Source organism: Copadichromis virginalis, linkage group LG18, assembly GCF_057382275.1.
Source record: "Copadichromis virginalis isolate Kocher_CV1m ecotype Utaka linkage group LG18, C_Virginalis_male_GT1.1, whole genome shotgun sequence".
Lineage (NCBI taxonomy): Eukaryota > Metazoa > Chordata > Actinopteri > Cichliformes > Cichlidae > Copadichromis > Copadichromis virginalis.
In genome coordinates this window covers 27644766-27666452 of record NC_140635.1, presented here as the reverse complement: position 1 = coordinate 27666452, position 21687 = coordinate 27644766, and the positions used below count along the sequence as shown (strand labels likewise).

Genomic DNA, 21687 nt, shown 5'->3' with positions numbered 1-21687 from the left:
GAATATAGGGAATGTATGTATATACCAAATGTATGTATATGCTACTGCTTACTGCCCAAAGAGTGAGCTGCCTTGGCTGAGGTTGGCTTCTTGTTGGATCTGTAATGACATCACAGTGTGAGCGGTGGGTGGACGGAGCTACTAGGCTGGCATTCCAGCTCTAACGCCTTCACCCTAAGATGCATCGCTTCCCCTCCCAGCTCCCAATTTCTCAACTCCACTTCCTTAATGCAGAGCATCAGCTGGACTTCCTCAGCTGACGTCCCCCACCGCAGGACTGGGAGGAGCTATAGAAGTGGTTACAGGAAGACTAGTGGAAGGAGTAGGTACAGGAGCTAGTGGCTCCACATCAGCTATGCCTGCCCCATCCGCCAACAGTCCCCTCTCACCCAGTGCCTTGGCTATAAGCCGCCACAGTTCTTCCTTCCTCACAACCAGTGGTGTTTGCACATTAAAAAGGTTGGCAATAAGCATCAAATCTATCATATTACACTTATTCAACTGCTGCAATATAGGATTCCCAGCAAACTTATCCAAATCAAACTCCATTGTGGCTAACAACACAAACCAAACAGCCACCCACCTGGGCGCTACAAAAGGAAACGCAAATGGCAAGGACGAGCCCCCAAATACACACACACACACATATATATATATATGGAATATCTTTTTATCCAAGAGGCACTTTGGACACTAATATATATATATATATATATATATATGGCAGCACGGTGGCACGGTGGTTAGCACTGTTGCCGCACAGCAAGAAGGTCCTGAGTTCAATTCTACCATCAGGCCGGGGTCTTTCTGTGTGGAGTTTGCATGTTCTCCCCGTGTTTGCGTGGGTTCTCTCCGGGTACTCCGGCTTCCTCCCACCGTCCAAAGACATGCAGCTTGTGGGGATAGGTTAATTGGATAATCCAAATTGCCACTAGGTGTGAATGTGAGTGTGAATGGTTGTCTGTCCTTGTGTGTTAGCCCTGCGACAGACTGGCGACCTGTCCAGGGTGTACCCCGCCTCTCGCCCTATGACAGCTGGGATTGGCTCCAGCACCCCCCGCGACCCTGAAAAGGATAAGCGGTAGCGAATGGATGGATGGGATGGATATATACATATATATACATACATACATATACATATATATATATACACATATACATATATATATATATATATATACATATATCATAGATATAGATATGTCCAGGATCTCCTCTGTATCCTAAGTTAGTTGTGTTTGAAGTGTTAACTCAGCTGTGTGGGATTTGGTGTTCCCTCCTCACCGGGTTGACAGCATCAGCTAAGAGCTTATCAACTTTTATCTAGGGGAACGATGGCAACAGGCTTCCCCTCTGTGAGCAGCAGACAGGAGAATTTAAGGACAAGGGAGGTGTTAAAAACAGGAAATGGAGGGATGAAGTCGAGTGAGGAGAGAACAAAGGACAAGCAGTTTAAAAATGAATGTCACTGAACGCTGACTGGAAGGACATAAGCTTGTTTATCCAGACACATTAGGCTGGAGTGACAGAGACAGGAGTGTTCATTTGAAATATTTATTAGGAATGCATTAGAAGATAACACTCCATGATGTTTGACTTTAACTGCCACTTGTCCCATTCAGCCTGAATTTGAAACACATAGTTTTACACAGAGATCTGATGCCATATGTCATCTGATAAGTCCTGCATATATGACATAGTATCATATGAGAATGTTAAACCCCCATAATGGAATTAAAAAAACATTATTTATACTGAAAAAAGCAGCAAGGTTAAGACGTCTCGTTCTTGATTTGTCATCACTGTTGTGTCACAGAGAGCGAGCTTCATCTCAGGCACCTCCCACCAGCACTGTCATCTCTGGCTCATGAGGGCCTGGCACTCCCTCTGGTGGGCGAGCAGTCGCAGGAACACCTTGTACTTCCTCTCATAGAAGCTGAAAAAAAAGGAAGGAATAAAGAAAATCATGAGATAAATTTGATGCCTGCTGTATATTTCGGATTTCATTCCTAAAATATCCCATAACTATATCAATTATTAAACACAAAGAAGGCATCAGAGTCAAGCGTTTCCTTTCCTGTTGCAGAATTCCTCACCTCTGGACTTCACTGTCAGGCTGGACGACTTTCCCCACTTTAGCCATTTTTTCCATGGCCTCCTGAAACACAAGACACACACATGAATTTCATTCAATAAATGATAGCACACTGATTCAGCTTCATGTCAGCCATGACCCAGTTATAGTAAAAGCAGCAGCCTGCTGCTGTGGCGGAGTTTATAATTAATGCAGTGCAGGGCCCCTCTGCTGTCTAAACCTACAAAATCCATGCAGCTGACTGTTTGCAGCTCGGAGGCTCAGACAACACAACTGCCTGCTGTGTCTATGTTCGTAATGGGTTGACAGGTGCGTCCTCGTCCAAATAACAGCATCGTATTTTTAGTCTGTCTGGCTTTGAGGCTGCTCAGAGTTGTGGAGCTGAGACACAAAGAGATGATGAGTTGACCTGACACAAGATGAATCCATACCTGTCTGTAACAAAAGCCAGCACAGTGCATTGCTTACTATGTAGTTTGGTTCCACCTAGCAGATGCAGGCAGTGAGTCAGTGATTATGTATGACAAAACCTATGTCATGTTTGACCTCTGCTGTGTTTCCATGACACTACAGCATTTAATGATTACACTGCAAACTGCTGCAGACTGTAAACTGTAAACGAAACATTAAAATACCAAGTTGACCTAGATTAAAGAGACACGTATTTCGTTTTTAAGTACTGCTCAACTGCTCAAAACAGCTGCACAACACAGTCTTCTATGATGCTGACAAAAAAAAGATGTTGGCTTTTACAAAATAAACTGGGATATATGCAGTTTACATTTAAGTAGCAGGGGCAGTCTCTTTAAAAAATGCTATCCATATTGTATTTATAATGAAGTGGTTATCATTAACATCCCTTTAAAGCCAAGTTTCAGAAACATGGGATTACTTATATGTTCTTCAAATGCAACCACTTCATCAAACGTGTCCTCTTTGACTGAAATGTATTTATGTCAAGGTGTGTGCTGTGGCAGGCAGGATGTAGGAGCCAAACGGAGGACAAACTTAAAGCAGCAGCTTTTATTGCTGGGAATACTTTTCCATAGAAAGAAACTTCCCAAAAAACAAACCAAAACTTTGAACATATAAAATAGAAACTAAACTGGAAACTAGTAAATAAAAAACACAAACTAGGAAAAGAAACACAGGGACTGAGAACTAGAATTTCATCAGGAACACGAAGGGAGAAACACAGCACAGTGAGGTTACGATGCAACAAAGGGCAAAGGGAAACACAGGGCTTAAATGAGAGGGCAAGACAATGATGGGGAACAGGTGGGAACACAGGTGGTACAAATCAGATATAAGTCATGTCCAAATTCATGGGCTGCATTCTCCTGAGGACTCGGCCTTCGCGGTCTATGTGGGCCGGGTCCTCAGAAGGTCGGGTAGGCCGGAAGTAAACGGCTGTGAAATTGGACGGTCTAGCCTTCAGATTTGCGTCACCGCTGTCTCGGTGGAGTTTAATAAACTCAGCTGTCTGCTCCTTGCTATCTGAAATATAACAGGACACTGGCGTAAATTCTCGACCATCTCACACTTCTGTTTAATCTGTTTTCTGTTTGACGTTTATTCAGCTGTGTGAAAACCACCCGGGGGATTAAAAAAGTTTTAATCTAATCTAATAACTTGAATCTCAGCCAAACCGATTTACTCACAAACAAATACAACACTGAAAAAAGCCAAACAATAACAATTTTAGGTTGTCTAAGTGACTTATATATTACGTTTAACCTGAGTAGCAAAAGTCCGCGGTGATCTGAAAATGATGTGCCGGGAGTTGTGCCGTTCTCTGCGGCTTCAGTGACCCTCGAGCTCCCGGCTAGCTATCGAGCTGGTGGGTAGCAGACGTCTCCGAAAACGTCGGAGCATTTTTGCAAATACGTGATATCTTGATAAACTGAGCAGATATTTGAAGTTTACACAGCTACATTCTGGTCTGAAAATATGTTAAAAGTTTATTTTGTGACCCAGAAAGATTAGTATGAGTAATTTAAAACTTAGTAGCGGCCGCCATTGTTGAAAACTGGAATTGGCTAAGCCACACTATGAATTCTGGGATATGGTGGGCCACGAAGGACACACCCGACCCATCCTTCAAATTCGGAGAAAAGGAAGACACATTTGTCGGCTGCATTCGGAGGAGTCTACGAATTTGGACAGCCTTCGTCGCGTCGCTGTGACATAATCGGCCTACAAATGTGTCCTCAGGAGGATGCAGCCCATGAATTTAGACACCCCCATAGTGAGACAAAGGAAGAAAAGCAGAATACATTAACCAAGGACAGACTGTCAAAGCAAAAGTAAACAGGAAGCATAACACAGAAACGTGGACTTGATACTGAGACAGAGGAACATGAAACACAGAGACAAAAGTAACAAGACGTGGGACATAGGGAAGACATAAAGACAGAAAACTAAGACTAAATATACAACACACGGAGAACAGAATTAGACCAAGAACACAGAGGAGGCACAGAAACAGAACAGAAACCGAATAACCAGGAACTATAAATATAATACAAACGGAAATCCATAATTCAAAGAGTACAGCTTAAACCAAAAACACAAACAGTGCCGTGAAAATTTAATGTTATTAAATTATTTTAAAAAGCCAGTCACAGATTCTAATCCTTTTCTAACTCTGTTAAACAGAAAAACTGTTAAAATGAACAACTTACCCTACAATCGCTGAATGTATTTTGGGAAGCCAGCTCTTAAAGTCAAATTGCAGACTGGAGTAAAACACTATGCACCTCCATCTCTACTTGTGCAAAAGAGCAAATCCAAATTTCCACTGTGACAGCCGACAGTGTTTCAGTGGATTTCCACCGGGATACTTTTGTTATGTTATTGTGTTGGTATTGTGACATATCAGAAAAAACTTCCAGTTACGTACCATTCGTCAGGTGTTTATTTGACGAACGGTCATTTGGTACTAGCAACCCAAAGTGTGCCAAAAAATATCCCCCATACCTTTACACCATCAACACTAGACCGACCTGTTGATACAAGGCAGTTGGATTTATACTTTCATGTTCTTTATGAACTTTAATGTTACATCAGAACAGTTTCCTGCTCTTATCTGACAGAGTGGCACCCGGTGTGGTCTTCTGCTGCTGTAGCTCATCTGCTTCAATGTTTAACATGTTGCCCATTCAGAGATGCTCTTCTTCAGACCTTATATCTAACGAGTGCTTAATTACGTTTCAAAAGCATTTCCTGCCAAATCCCTCAGATGTTGTTTGACTCATGTGTATTGTAACTTCACTCTACCTGTATAGAGCTGTAGTGTCTTGATGCACATGCTCCCAGCACTGCTGCTCCCACTAGCACAGCTTCAGTTTGGTCTGGCAACACTACAGGCAATCCTGAGAATGAGATTGAAGACATGGAATGGGCTAAAGCTATCACAGAACTTATTTTACCTTTTCCTCTCTCCAGGTCTTCTCTGCCTGAATGTTCTTCAATGTCTTCATGTATCATATTCCTACTATATATTAATTATTTTTTGTTGTTGATTGTCTGTATTCTAAATTTACTTCAGTTACATGTAAGTCCATCCTAGGAGTAACTTCTTCTGTCTTGTTGTGCTGTGTTGTTAAAAAAAGACTTTGGGGGACTCTTTAAACTTCAAAGTTGGCCACTGGAAGCTGCACATAATTAAAATTTTCTTCTTAATCTTTATTTCGTGGTTAAGTTATTGAAATACTAATACAAACATTCTTTCTTACTCTCAATAAATTATAAATGTACATACTGTGCAACTGTGTTTCAAAATATACATATAACCATGTTATTGGTATTTACTACCTGTAGTATTAGCATGAATCTGTACAAACAGGTTGTTTTTGCTCAATCCACCACACAGGAAGAGGGTTCTGATTTCATGTCCTGCTTCTTTCATGGCCTCCAGAATATGAAGTGTACCGAGCTGAAACCAGAGGAGGACACACAACAGGAATAAAGTTACAAGAAAGCAAATACAACCTCCTTTGTACTTAAAGGTGCTAGGGTATCAGTCTGAGAGAGAGGAAGTCATTTGAAACACAAAACGCCATCAGACTCACAGCGAGGGCTTGCATGGTGGCCAGGTAGAGAAGGGCCAAGTCATCCAAGGTCTGGGACAAAGAGAGTCCAACTACCTGCAAAACAGTAATGACACAAAAATACCAGCAAGGGTGTGATCACCGTCTAAGATTTTGTGAAAGCAAGGCTGTCATCCAGTGTTTGGTGATTTATTAAAAACAGGTTTTCATATTCCATTCCTTGGCTTTCTGTTTCCTGGAATTTTAGATGTGGTTTGGCGCCAGTAATTACCAAAAAAACCAAAACAAAACATGGATAACCAAATATAATGGCTGAGTGGTGCGACACAAACAACCTGCTGCTTAACACCGAGAAGACCAAGGAGCTCATCGTGGACTACAGGAGGAATGCTGACCCACATCCACCCATCCACATTAAAGTGACGGCTCTGGAGCGTGTGAGCAGCTTCAAGTTTCTGGGAGTCCACATCTCCGAGGATCTCACCTGGACGACCAACTGCTCCAAGCTGGTCAAGAAGGCTCACCAGCGCCTCTTCTTCTTGAGGACTCTGAGGAAGAACCACCTGTCCTCAGACATCCTGGTGAACTTCTATCGCTGCACCATCGAGAGCATCCTGACCAACTGTATAACAGTCTGGTACAGGAACTGCTCTGCCTCGGACTGGAAGGCGTTGCAGAGGGTCGTGAAAACTGCCCAGCGCATCGCCGGAGCACCACTTCCTGCCATAAAAGACATCTACAGGAAGCGGTGTCTGAAAAGGGCTGGGAAAATCATCAGAGACCCCAGTCACCCATCACATGGACTCTTCACCCTCCTGCCCTCTGGGAGGCGCTACAGGAGCCTCCGGACTAAGACCACCAGGTACCGGAACAGCTTCTTCCCCACAGCTGTCAGACTCCTGAACTCTGCCTCCTGACATCTGACCCACGTTAACTCATGGACTGAACATACACACACACACACACAATGGACAACTGTACCCTCAAACACACAATAATAACATGGAGTGAACCACCACTCACAACCACTAGCACTTTATATAGCCTCTGTAGAAATTATCCACACCCTCACTTACCTTAACTGCACTACTGTATAGCCCTGTGTAAACAATCATTCTGTACATACGATAATTTTTAACCCTACAACTGTTTACAACTTGCATAGTTCCCATTTCTGTATAGCTGTATATCTCAGATTCCTGTAAAGTTATTTATTTCATATTCTGTATAGTTTTTCATATTTATATCCTGTACATAGCTTGTACTCACTACAGCCTGTACATACTTATAGTTATAGAATATTCACAACATACTTCATACCGTGTACATTATAACATAATAGACCCATTTCTGTAATATACTTACATATCTATATTATTGCTAATATATATTGTAATATATCTATATCACTAAGCACTTCTGGATGGATGCAAACTGCATTTCGTTGCCCTGTACCTGTGCATGTGCAATGACAATAAAGTTGAATTCTATTCTAATTCTATTCTATTCTATAATAACAAGTTAAACTCACAAATAAAAATAGTTTCTTTTTGATATGATTAGTGAGGGACCATAAGCTAAGTAAGCGAATAAGAGTAGCAAACTCAATTAATGGCATTTTATTGTGTAATGGGAAATTAATTTGATTTGAAGTCGAGGGGACAGGAAGAGAATAGAAAGGCTGCTGAGCACAAATGCATGAGTTAAATGTGAATTTCTGTCTATGTAGAGAGCAAAATATATGTTCATTGGTCATTGTTATATTATCTGAAACAGATCGTATAAAACTGCCAACTTGAACCTATTCAGTCCTGTGGGGAGTTCCACAAATAAGGTTAAGGCACAGGTTTGAACTGTCTTGCTGTGACTTACAAAATCAAATCAGTCATTAGGATCTTATCTCATTTGCTTTCCCTGTACCAAACCAGCACTCTAGAAAACACAATCTGTGGTTCTGCAAAGTTAAATAAGTTCAAGTTAAATTAACTATTTCCCCATGTGCTGAGTTTTAATGCTGATGGACCATATTTCAGGAGACACTTTGATATGTCAAAATAGGATAAACACAGTTTAATTGAACAGAATACAGCCACTGTTAACCTTATTAGGAGAAAAGGGGGTTTTCTGGTTGTAGCTAGTGAAAATAATTCTCTTCCACACCACAACTAAAATAAGTCAAATCTGTGGATGTGAAGTTTTTAAAAGAATAAATTTAAAAAAATTGTTTCATAATACAATCAACAGGTAAGTTCTGGTTCTTATTCTTTACTAATCAAGGTGATAAGAAATAACGTAAGTGGAATATGTATATTCAAAATCAGTGACTTCTTTGGCCAGGTGTATTTAATAATTTGTAAAATATATCGATATATATATATATATATATCGCTTTTTAAATTGTTTCAGTTATATTTATGGGATTGCAATGATAATAAATCTTTAACAAAGATATCAGAGATTGAAACAAACAAAATAGAAAAATAATCCCTTCCTCAAAAATGTCATGTGACAACCTAATTTGCACATGGAATGTTGACCTTGTCGGGAACTTGGCTGCATCACTAGAATCTTATATCAAACATTATGCTGTTTTATAATTCATAAGTAAACAAGAGACACTTCAAGTCAACCATTTTCAGTCAACACACCGGTTTGTTCGCAGCTATCAAACATTCGGCATCGACTACGACGAATTTAAACACATTTGGATCCTTCACAGAGTCATGTTAGTCAGCAAGGTACCAAAATGCCTGAGAGAGAAAAAAAAACACCAGTCAACAGAGAGCGATGACCCCAACACTCCTCAGTGTATTGAATTTGAAGAACTTTCAAAGAGGAGAGAAACTTTAGAGTTGGACATTCACCAGACCACCAGCCAGCGAGGCTGGCTGCCAGGCCACGCCGGGCACCACCAAGAATATTAAGAAAACAGAAGAAAATACAGTCAACTTGGTCATCAGATTGTAAGGTATTCATTAAATTAAATGGAACACCAGAGCAGGCAAAAGTTCTAGTCCTCAAAGAGATAAATATAACTGATAAATCAGAACGCAAAGCAGTGCTAAATATGATGGTATTTGTCCAAGTTGTACAACCAACTCAAATGTCTGACAGTTTTCATGTAACAACTCATATAGATATTCCAATTTAATAAACTGATTTTCAAAATGCTTTGTAAAATGGCGATTCCATTCCTCATTTCAAAATCCATTTCCCTTTCCTGTTCGCTCAGGGATGAACATTTAGATTAGCAACTTCATTTTAAAAATCCTGCTGCAATGCAAATTAGCCAAACCGTGGGATGCAAAGAGCTCTCTGATTGGTTGGACGGACACATCGCAAATTTTACATTGCAGCTGTACTAGCTAGCTACGTGTTTTGTAAGCTGCGGTGCTCTTCACAAATAAAGCTTGAAGCAGCTCAGACTGTTAGAACCAACACTGAGGCCTGTTACATTTATACAGTGTTAGAGCAATGGCTGCAACCTACAGCCTTTAAACTAGCGATTAAAATGCTGACAGTAAACTCGTCAGTCCAGATGTTACCACATTACTTTATGATACTTAGAGTTAAAGAAACTGAAACAGGCTGATTAAAATAACAGCTGTCAGTTCTCTCATTCCTTATATCAAGACTGGAGATCACATTACTGATTTCAGTTCATTTAATATGTGAGTGCACAGATTAATTCTCAACTGGACATAAACGATGATCAAAGGTTGTATATATGATGAATTCATCAAATCCCGGCCTCTAACACAGTGCGCTGAATCTTAGCTTTGAATGTCCAGTATATTCTAATCCATACAATTTAAGCATTCACTGCACCTACCTACAGTATCTACACCTGTGTGGCAAAGATACAGATAATGAAATGTAATTATTAATAAAATATACATGATGAAAAACAAAAGCTGAAATTGATTCAGTTTAGTACTTTTCTCTGTATGCTCTGTGCTTATAAAGGCCTTAAATTCTGTGATATACAGGGAGTGCAGAATTATTAGGCAAATGAGTATTTTGTCCACATCATCCACTTCATGCATGTTGTCTTACTCCAAGCTGTATAGGCTCGAAAGCCTACTACCAATTAAGCATATTAGGTGATGTGCATCTCTGTAATGAGAAGGGGTGTGGTCTAATGACATCAACACCCTATATCAGGTGTGCATAATTATTAGGCAACGTCCTTTCCTTTGGCAAAATGGGTCAAAAGAAGGACTTGACAGGCTCAGAAAAGTCAAAAATAGTGAGATATCTTGCAGAGGGATGCAGCAGTCTCAAAATTGCAAAGCTTCTGAAGCGTGATCATCGAACAATCAAGCGTTTCATTCAAAATAGTCAACAGGGTCGCAAGAAGCGTGTGGAAAAACCAAGGCGCAAAATAACTGTCCATGAACTGAGAAAAGTCAAGCGTGCAGCTGCCAAGATGCCACTTGCCACCAGTTTGGCCATATTTCAGAGCTGCAACATCACTGGAGTGCCCAAAAGCACAAGGTGTGCAATACTCAGAGACATGGCCAAGGTAAGAAAGGCTGAAAGACGACCACCACTGAACAAGACACACAAGCTGAAACGTCAAGACTGGGCCAAGAAATATCTCAAGACTGGTTTTTCTAAGGTTTTATGGACTGATGAAATGAGAGTGAGTCTTGATGGGCCAGATGGATGGGCCCGTGGCTGGATTGGTAAAGGGCAGAGAGCTCCAGTCCGACTCAGATGCCAGCAAGGTGGAGGTGGAGTACTGGTTTGGGCTGGTATCATCAAAGATGAGCTTGTGGGGCCTTTTCGGGTTGAGGATGGAGTCAAGCTCAACTCCCAGTCCTACTGCCAGTTTCTGGAAGACACCTTCTTCAAGCAGTGGTACAGGAAGAAGTCTGCATCCTTCAAGAAAAACATGATTTTCATGCAGGACAATGCTCCATCACACGCGTCCAAGTACTCCACAGCGTGGCTGGCAAGAAAGGGTATAAAAGAAGAAAAACTAATGACATGGCCACCTTGTTCACCTGATCTGAACCCCATTGAGAACCTGTGGTCCATCATCAAATGTGAGATTTACAAGGAGGGAAAACAGTACACCTCTCTGAACAGTGTCTGGGAGGCTGTGGTTGCTGCTGCACGCAATGTTGATGGTGAACAGATCAAAACACTGACAGAATCCATGGATGGCAGGCTTTTGAGTGTCCTTGCAAAGAAAGGTGGCTATATTGGTCGCTGATTTGTTTTTGTTTTGTTTTTGAATGTCAGAAATGTATATTTGTGAATGTGGAGATGTTATATTGGTTTCACTGGTAAAAATAAATAATTGAAATGGGTATATATTTGTTTTTTGTTAAGTTGCCTAATAATTATGCACAGTAATAGTCACCTGCACACACAGATATCCCCCTAAAATAGCTAAAACTAAAAACAAACTAAAAACTACTTCCAAAAACATTCAGCTTTGATATTAATGAGTTTTTTGGGTTCATTGAGAACATGGTTGTTGTTCAATAATAAAATTATTCCTCAAAAATACAACTTGCCTAATAATTCTGCACTCCCTGTAAATTCACTGTTCTTTATGGTCTTATTCAATGGTAAAGCTCTTTAGAAACATTACTGATGGTTCTTAGGAAAAGCTAAATAACTTAATCTGAGCTTTCTTTAACAATACTTCCTGTATTAAGATGAGTCAACAGCTAACAAATATAAACTGCTATGTAAATTATTGTTTTTGGCAAGAAAATGTATTCTTTTCAATTGGATCAATGAAAACCACCAACAATAACTCAGTGGTATAAAGAAATCTTTAGAATCTTACCGATGGAAAGACTGAGTGCAAAACTAAGCGGTAATGACGATATCTTTTTGGAGGGGCAGCCCCACTCCAATGGCAGGATGGGTTTGTCAGGACAAATGTGTAAATGGGTGGTATACCCAATTATTTACCATAATGTATTAGTTTTCCTTTTACATGTCTCAGACTGCTTATTGTGTTGCTTCTTGTTTTTTGTTTTGGGATTTATTTTTTTTGTTGTTGTTGTGGTTGTTGTTTTTTTGTATCAAAAAATCAAAATAAAGAGATTTAAAAAAAAAAAAAAAAAAAGATAAGTCAACAGCTTTGAGTTGGATAACAGGGACCAGTTCAAAAATAACTCACCTTAATTGGAAAATGTAACAAAAGTAACGTCTGACTAGGGCTGTGCGATATGACCAAAATCTCATATCCCGATATAAGAATTCTATCGTCCCGATAACGATATAAATCCAAAAAATGTAACATTTTCTGTAAATTCTGTGAATCTCGGGCAGCTCGACTTGCAGGAAGTGTTTCCAGCTGCGCGTCATGTAGCTGGAGTCGAGTGTTTTAACAGATGCATGAAACTATACATTTTTAGACATAAGTTGTAACGGCCGCCGTTTTCTTTGTGAGTATTTATTACACATCGTGCTGCAGGGAAAAGCCTGTTCTGACGTTTGAGTCTAAGGTTTACTTTTTAGCACCTGGCGGCTCTTTTTTACTTCTCATCCGTAAATACTCTGCATCTTTCACGTGATTCAGTTTATTTTGAAAAGTCTCAACAGGATCTTGAGCTTTATTGTGAAAGGTTTATGTGGAACATAAACAAGCGGACACGCGATGCTGTTACCGTCGTTGTTGCTAACCACAACGCATAAAAACAGGCGCTTGTCCATCCGTAGTGTGATTATATTAAATATAAGAGAAAGAAAGAACTTTAATAAATTAATATAGCCACTACAGTGACCATCAAAACGATGAAAAAATATTGCCGTAAACAGTTTATTTTGCGACACCACGAAACAAACGATAGTGTAAAATGAAACGATAGACCTTTTTATATCGTCATCCGATATATATCGTTATATTGAACAGCCCTACGTCTGACTTTAATCATTTGCCCTCATTTTACAATGGAATTTATGTATTTGTTTTGATTAAACCTTTTAAATGTGTGACAAATGAAAAAAGTGCAAAAACAGGAAAGCAGCCAGTCAGAGCTGCGTATATGTTGCTGCTTCTAAAAGCCTCACACATATATGTGGAATCATTGTGGAATTCATTCATAATCATTCTGTAGAGCATGGATCTTTGAAACACAGACTTCCACGGGCATAAGAGAACATTAAGAAAAGATTAAGAAAACCCCAAGTGCACAAAAAGGAAGAAACATTCAAAGCAGGCATACCCTAACTTAAAATCTGATACTCACACATCCAACACAACGTCAGTCTACACATATCCTTCTTTTTAAGTCATAGCCTTTACCATGCCCTTCAAAGTTGGGTCAGCCAGGGGCGACCTGTTTCCATGAAAGTCCGGCCACACGTGAAGACTGGACCCTAGCAGATCGACAGCAGAGCAGGAGTTGGCCATCGAACTCAAATGGTTGTTCAAGTAGCTGTAGATATTCTCGCCAGCAAAAGGAAGCCTATAAAATTAAAAACACTGTTGCCAGGACACCTAAAATGATAGCTGATATTACCTATATTAATGCCATGGTGGTTGGCGAGCATGAAATCTATATTCAATCTTCAGCAAACGTGAAGTACCGTATATCAAAAAATTTAACTTCCTATTCCTCCAGAGAACAGTTGAGTTGCACTGAAAGCACATTACTGAGCTTCTAATCTCCCAAAAGCATACTTGACATTATTCTAGCCCAGCTGATGAGGATCACAGATGTGCAAAAGCATTGTTGGGAACTGCAGTATTAAAAGCATCAGCTGACCTCTGCTGAACCTGTTCCTGGAGCTGGGTATATGCAGTGTGACCTTTCACCATGTGGTCAATCTGAGGGAGGAAAGAGGCAATACATTTAAACTGAAAAGGATCACAAATGACTGGTGGCCACCTGGCTTCAACTAATAATGTCAAAGCTGAATCTATATACATCTCAAAGCATTAGCTCCTTTTGTCAAACCAGTAGTTCAAATGTGAAAGGTGAGGAAAAAATAAGTGGTTTTGTCTCCATGTTTTCTGTTAGTATTGAGCATGAAGAGGATCTGAAAAATAATTTAAATATGAATGAAAAAGATCAAGAAAATATGAGTAGACTGACCAGCCTTCCTGTCACACTCTGCCCTCCCTCGTTGAGCCACAGTCCAGGCACCATGGCAGATAGGTAGGGCCCCCACACTCCTGGCACAAACCGAGGCTGCTCACTGATCTGATGGCACAGGAAATCTTTTAGTTAGTTTTAGTTGGAGGTAGATATTTTATAAATTAAAAGAGAAACCGCCGGACTAACAGGATATGCGTGCCATTTGCTTCTCATCTCAGAGTTACTGCAGTTGGCCTGTGCAGACAGGATAATTTATGTCTATAAACAATTTTTAACAATGCTCACATAAGTATAAACAAGTAATACAGATAGAGTGGCTTTTAGAAAGATATCTTATCAGACTAGTTAAGACAGATTGTGCACCTAGGAAATGAAGGTGGTGAGTACACGATTAATCATCAGAAGACGTTTTTATTAGTCATCAGGAGATTTTCACAGGAACATATACACAATCACAAAGGCCACTGGGGAACAGTACAGTAGTAGACTAGCACGGTAATTTTACACCAATCAGGTGAACAGCAGCTGTGAACTACTGACCGCCATGTGACAAGTTGACGTTCCACAGATCAGCGCCATGCGTGCAGTGATCGGCAGACCCTCACAGGGCAAATGAAAACCTTTCACATCAGCACCGATCACACCTGGAAGGAGGAGGTTAATGTTGCTTTATTTAACACTCTTTATTTTATGCAGGGGAAAAAGATACATTGTAATAATTAAGTTGTTGGGTTTTTTTGCTGTCATCTAACACAAAGTGTCAAAGATGCTGCTAGAGCTTTAAATCCACATGAATGAAATTGTGCTCCAACCTCTTCGTAGGATTCAGCAGTGACGCTAACTGCTGGAATAATGTTTATCAAGCTGGTTTGAGTTTAAGGTGGGAGGCCAGTCTCCATCACTGTGACATGAACAGAAACTAATGGTGCAGAGTGCTGTAACCTCTCACTGACGCAGCAATGTGTGATTGGCAGAGGTCACGGTTGAGGGTCAAAGGCAAGAGTTCACGACGAGTTCAGCTCACAGAACAGATCCAGATGGTGAGGATTTCTGATCCTGAGGAAGGTCTGCTGCTGCCCTGACACTGGTCAGAAATTCACTAACATCTCAGGCGGGTTTGTTATTCAGTTTATTTCCCATAATATTAAAGATGGGAACATCTAACACACGCTAGGCACCTAATCCTCATGTGGTAAACTATAGTTGTTGAAATATTATCACATCATCCATCTATTATCTCCCTTCTCACTTCCTTCTTCCAGCAAACTCATAAAACCAAAAAAGGTATTTTATTTATTTATTTATTTTTTGGTAACTAAGTACAGTCACAAGTTGTCGGCTGGTCAAGCAGGTTGTTTTCACTTTTCAGTGAGGATCACACTATCCTGATAATTAGCGCTTTAACTTGTGGCAGGTCATCCACTGATCAATAGGCATACATTTCACAAAGAAGTGCAAAAATGCTTCCCCTATCTCGAAGGCTGAGCCCAGCCACACCACAAAGGCAACTTGTGTTGATTTCTTTTATTTGCGAGCACTAGAGACAGGGTGAGGAGCTCAGACATCAGGAGAGAGCTTGAAATAGAGCCAATGCGCCTCCACGCCAAACATAAACAGCTTAGATGGTTTAAGCATCTGGTTAGGAAGCCTCCTCCTTGGAGATTCCTTTAAGAGGTTTTTCTGACATATGCAATTTGGAGGACAATCCAACGTAGACCCAAAAGCTCCTGGAGAGATTATATATCTGACGCGTCATGGGAATGCCCCGGGATCTCCTAGAAAGGACTGGAAAAGCCGTCGGGAGCACCCTGTTTAGCCTGCTGCTACTGTGACGTGGCTTTAAATAAGCAAAATATAATGGATGGATAAACTAGCATCTAATATAGAACTACCATCAAGCCCAAATTTACATTTGTCCATATACATATTACTATGATGTTTAAGTTGGTTTCCTAGTGTATTCATGCACCTACAAAAATAATGATTTAACTTAGCACATGCTTTGTTTTGGAGTTAAAGTTTAAACTTTGCACACAGGATACTGAAAAGCCACAGCCACAAGTGGAAATTATGAAATATTAAAGTCTATTTAGTAAATGTTTATATTAAACTTTGCTCCTTAAGGAATGAACTTCTTTTTTATTGTGACCCTGACACGTAGCATATCAAAATATCAACTTTGCAAATAAAATATCAACTTTGCATCACTGACATTTTATGCCTTCATTTTCCTTTCAGTACCTCTAAATAGGCATAACAACGCGACAGCATAGAGCAATTTTTACTCCTCCAGCATGTCTGCACCACTCCAGCACACCATTAAAAAACAGCTACACATCTCTGGTGTGTGATGACTTGGCTATGTGATTACCCTCCATGCTTTCACTATAGCTTTCATATGGAACAGCCTCAGTCACAGGCTGTGTGAAAGCGGCTGCAAACTGAGTAATCTCAGCTTATTCATGACAAGAAAATACTTTTGTTTTCAAGTAAGTGTGATTCGTCATCTGATACCTAAGCCTCCAGCATGGGCATCGATGAGAGAAGCCCCAACTGCAGTTCCTGGGTCCAAACCCAAATCTGCTGCTGCCTCCTGTGTAAGGCCCTCTCCCAGTGGACTTCCTGGAGGACACGTCACACTGCCTGGATGACAAAATTATTTAAAATTTTTAATTCTTAGAATTTAATAAAGGACACAAAAACTGTAAAAGATATAAGAAATAATCAGTCAAACTATCTGAATGTATAAAATGTCATTTTCTGGCCTATTTTGGAGAAGTTATTTTCCAGCAGGTCGTCCAGTCCAATGCTCGTCCAGAAGCTGGCTTCCCATCCTTCTGGAGGGCAGTAGGTCCACTTACACACCAGAGTACATAAAGACCTGTGCAACATTGGACAACATGCATCCACTTGCAAATACTGTAGGATAATAAACATGCTTTATTAACAGCACACATTAGATACAAGTATTTTGTGAAAACCAATGACTTTGTCCACACATTTTACAACGGATTAGGCAACTGCATCTTTTCTTTTTAACTGAGAACAGAAAGAAGACTATTGTTTTTAATGGGGCAGCCCACCAGCAAATATGTTTGAATTAATACAAGGGGTTTTAGGCCTGCTAGTGGTGATCCTTTTCAAACCTACCTCCTTTTTTTATTAGACATACATAAGTGTGTAAGTCTCCGTAACATCATCGACAGCTCACCTCGTTAAAGAGCCGGATGCCTTCCAAGACAAGAAGTCTGGAAGATCAAAAAAGTGACTGGCTTTGTTCCAGCAGTTCTCCTTTAGATTCTGAATGAGTGAAAGACAGAGTGTGTGAGAATAAAAGCAACAACTGTATGACAAATATGCTAAGGCTAAAACAGTAATAAAAAACAAACAAAAAAAAGCCCACCAGGTATCTGCTGAACAGCCAGTACAAAGAGCAATAATAAAACATGCAGAGATCAGTGGTGACCTTGTTCACCTCTCACCTCTTTAAGCCAGAGCAGCTTAGGGGGTTGCATCTCTGGTGACATGACTCCCCCTACCCTGCTGAGGACCCTGTGGCCATTTTTTGTTATACGATCAGCCTGCTCTGTAGCACGATGGTCCATCCACATCACTACGTTCCTTTGGGGGTCACCTGGGAAAAGCAGTTCAGTAAGGGAGAAGGCAACAAACACCAGAGAGCTAATATTGGATATAATATTGTATCTGTTAAGACCTGATACATAAAACTGTTGTCATGGATAGATTTCATCTTGGAGTACAAATTCAGTATTTAGCCAAAGAATTTGGGTCATGCTTTTGTGTCTTGCTTAATAAGCAAAAACATGATTCAAATCCAGCTCCAGGCTTCTACTCTGCAGCCGACTATGACCTTGGACCTCACTGTGGAGGGGTGATTTTTTTCCCCCCTGAAGGATCAATGCTCAGCAAAAATGGGGCTTACATAACCAATGCTTACCAAGCATTCAGATCAGATCAAATGCAATAAAATAAATCGCTTACCTTCCTGACTGACGGGCACAGGCTGGAAGCTTTGGTCCAAAACCACTAGAGAGCAGGTGGCATCAAAGCCAATCCCCCTAATCTGGCTCTTCTCCACACCGTGAGTAACTTTCTGGAACAAATACACGCAGTTGTTTTTAAATTACATTTCCTCCGTGCATTTACTCATCCTGCAACCGTAAGAGGGCACAAATACATTTACCAACTTATGATGTCAATTTCTGCCTTTCATAAATAAACAGCTGTTCACACAGGATGTGTGCTTGAGATTCCCAACCAAGTGCACATTGAAACCTAGGGAGTACATTGGCAATACATAGAAAAGATTTTTCAGCACAACACGTTTACAACATGTAGTGAGTCTAATACAAGTTTATTCCTGAATATTCCTTGCCCATGAGGTTTTTGCCTTCCACTGAGGGGAAATTACCGCTACTGATGATTTCAACCAGCATTTTTAACAGGTATTTTTTAAAATTTTTTTAGTACAGTTAAATTTACTCACATTTTTCTCATTACATAAACCTCTGTTAACTAAGGTAAAACATATTCTTTGCCTTAACCTAATGTGGATGAATCATGCTTCTCCCACAGGCACATTTGGAGCCAGGAAAAACCCTGTAATGTTAATTTTTTTGTCGCAGAGACCAGTCATCCACCACATATGCCAGCTGCCGAGTATATACCTCCCATAACTTAAGGCAGCTGTTGCCAAAGTGTGTGTGCTGCCATTAAGAGTAGAGCCTGACCAATACTAGATTTTGGGGGCCAACTTAGGGTGTAAAAAATGATCTGATACTAATATATGCCCTATATTCTTTAGACATACAGTAATGCTGTATTTACAGGGGAGTTCTAAATAAAAGGCAAATTGATTGGGTCCTGCATAACAACTTTTCAGCAATGTATTTCAAACAAACTAGTTTACAGTGTAACAACAACACACAGCTTAATTCTAGACCACTGGTTATAGTGTTTTGTGTATTGGAAAGAATGGAGGTGCAACATCTTGAAGTAAAATGTCTTGATGCATGCGCAATCATTTAGGTAAGGAAATCCCAAAAATCATCTGGATGTAGCCTTTTCAGTGGGAGAAACGCTTGGTCACTCATCCCAGTGACTTTTTCAGTCTCAGCTGACTGCAGGTTTCCCCAACCTTATAAACAGTGCCTTTGCACAATGACTGAAAGCCATTCCTCAGTTCTTTGTGAATGGTCCTCATGGTCATGACACTTGGCATATTAATGATCAAGAAACTGAGCTCACAGCCCATTGTTCTTCAGTGGTGCTAGTTTAATTAATTATGCAAATGTACTGGTAGTAAGAAGCCTACTGCAACAGCTGAGTTTGAACTAGGAGGGAATTAAATGCAGAAAGTTAGCAGAAAAAGCACGAGTACAGTAGCTAGCTAAAGGTAACCAAAATGGTCAAAATAGTAAATATATTTTATATTTTACCTAAAATAGGTGCTGAATAAAAAGACGAAATAACTAGCTTAAAGTAATTATAGCAAAGTAAGCGAAACATTAGCATATGACAATACACAACGACTGAAAGACTTACCGAGAGTTAGCTAAAAATAACAAACGATGGCTGATGTAGTGAAGAAAATGCTGAAATAATTAGCAGAGAACAATGTAAGGGCGGTAGGAATATTAAATAATACGTTTTAGAAGGAATTTTTAAATAATTAAAACATATATATAATGAAGAAACTGCTTTTTTTTCTTTAGCTGCTAAAATACTATTAACATCCATGCTAAAAATTAGCTAAAATGAACACATGAGTCTGTGTTGGTGTATCTGTGCTCAGACTGCTGCTGTAGAGGGATGGATGTATATTTTTATAACACACACTGAGGCCATAAATCATCCCACCTTGACAACTGTGCAGCATTTCTCCCAGATCTCAGTGGAGGACTGGACATAGTGGTCAGACTCCGGCTCCCAAATGCCGATGGGCTCCTGTGCAGTGCTCTTCAGCAGGCCCTCCCTGGTCACTAGTGCAGCCCTCACACTGGCTGTGCCCACGTCCACTCCAACATAAAAAACCTCTGCCATGAGGAGATGACCTGAAAGTGGGGGAGGAGGTTTATTATTAACCAGGTTACATTACCAGTGTCGACTTTGAGCAGGTTATACAAATTCAAGAAAAACGCAATTATTAAGGCAACTTGCGTATTTTGCTTTTGAAAAATTTCTTCTTTTTAGCATCTTCACACACTCCTGCAGACGGTTGGAGGGCAGGAATGTGTGAAGTGCAGCAGCAGCTGGTAAAACAGAGTTTTCAGCAATAATAACAGACTAGTACTTATAAAGTACTTATTAATAAACAAATAGGACGCGAGTGCGTAATCTGAACTTACCCAGCGATTAAACAATTATTTTAGTCCGCAGAGCATTTGTGTTGATCGTTCAAGTTTGTGATCAGGGTACTTTCAGAGTTAAAGCATTGCTTTAACGCTGCTGGACTTCAGAGTCGGACGGAATGCGAAAGCGGACAAAAAGCTTATCGTATGCCAAGTTGTTCAGGCATTTTAGCTTCAGAAATCAGCTTATTCACTTTTTCATCATGCCATATTTTTATATATACATTTAAATATTTTTATATTTTACATTTATATCTTTTATTATCTGAAAAGTCCAAGTTTACCATTGAAAACATTTTGACTTTTTCAAAGTGTGCAGAAAATAACTGCAATGCCAGTTGTGGAGTGCTTGTTATCAGAATTACCTAAAACTAATTAAAAACTGAAATTATTTAAATAAAAACTAGAAAATCTAAACAATGAGCGGGGGGTGGGGGGGGGGACTGAAAGTAAACTGAATTAAAAGATTATAATTAAAAATGAAATAAAAATTAGAAAAAATAATTAGAAATACAAATTATAATAAATCTGGTGGGGTGGACCAAAAGATCAGAACTACTGATTCCTACACAACATTTGTAATAAAGGACATTGGTGATTTCAGTTGCTTTTATGATATATATAAACCACAACTGGCCACAACTGATTGTGTGCTTAGTGGATGCCTCAGGCAGCAGACCCCTGAGAAAGAAGAGGAGAAAGAACAGGAACCATCATTGAGGACAGCCCCCTGCACGGCATGTACCACCAAGAAATCAGGCCATCAGACTGCTGAACACGTCATAGACACCTCAGCTTCACTACTGGAACTTCAACATTATGCACTCCACACTGTATATAAATGCCACTTGTTTTGCACATATTCAACTCTGTATATTTTATATATTTTATTATTATTATTATTATTATTATTATTTTTTTTTTTTACTATTTAATTTGTAAAAATGTGTATACACACACACACACACACACACGTAGGAAAATATTTAGTATACACATCCAGAAATGCATACACTATGCACTCGTTTGTGTTGTTGTGTTTGCACATCTCTGTTGCTTGTGGGGCTCGCACACAAGAATTTCACTCGCATGTGCTGTGC

The 21687-nt window shown here is 39.9% G+C and overlaps 1 protein-coding gene across 1 annotated transcript; it reads right to left on the bottom strand.

Moving 5' to 3' along the window:
* Positions 1 to 1540: 1540 nt before the first annotated feature.
* Positions 1541 to 20704, bottom strand: fggy (FGGY carbohydrate kinase domain containing). The gene is made up of 16 exons (XM_085438661.1): positions 20585 to 20704; positions 20097 to 20290; positions 18219 to 18330; positions 17699 to 17850; positions 17428 to 17516; positions 16982 to 17097; positions 16731 to 16859; positions 14757 to 14860; positions 14214 to 14321; positions 13884 to 13945; positions 13421 to 13583; positions 6169 to 6243; positions 5912 to 6032; positions 5375 to 5469; positions 2097 to 2158; positions 1541 to 1936 (listed from the first exon to the last, which is right to left on the bottom strand). Exons 2-16 carry the CDS (start codon positions 20277 to 20279, stop codon positions 1855 to 1857), a joined length of 1653 nt encoding a protein of 550 aa, XP_085294787.1. The 5' UTR covers positions 20280 to 20290; positions 20585 to 20704; the 3' UTR covers positions 1541 to 1854.
* Between the last annotated feature and the right edge of the window lie 983 nt (positions 20705 to 21687).

Coding starts and splice junctions, on each gene's coding strand:
- fggy (XM_085438661.1), bottom strand. CDS start 20,279: ATGGCAGAGGTTTTTTATGTTGGAGTGGACGTGGGCACAGCCAGTGTG. Junction 14,322..14,756: donor CGTCAACTTGTCACATGGCG/GTCAGTAGTTCA, acceptor CTGTGCCATCAG/ATCAGTGAGCAGCCTCGGTT. Junction 6,244..13,420: donor ACCCAACTTTGAAGGGCATG/GTAAAGGCTATG, acceptor ACTGTTTTGCAG/GTAGTTGGACTCTCTTTGTC.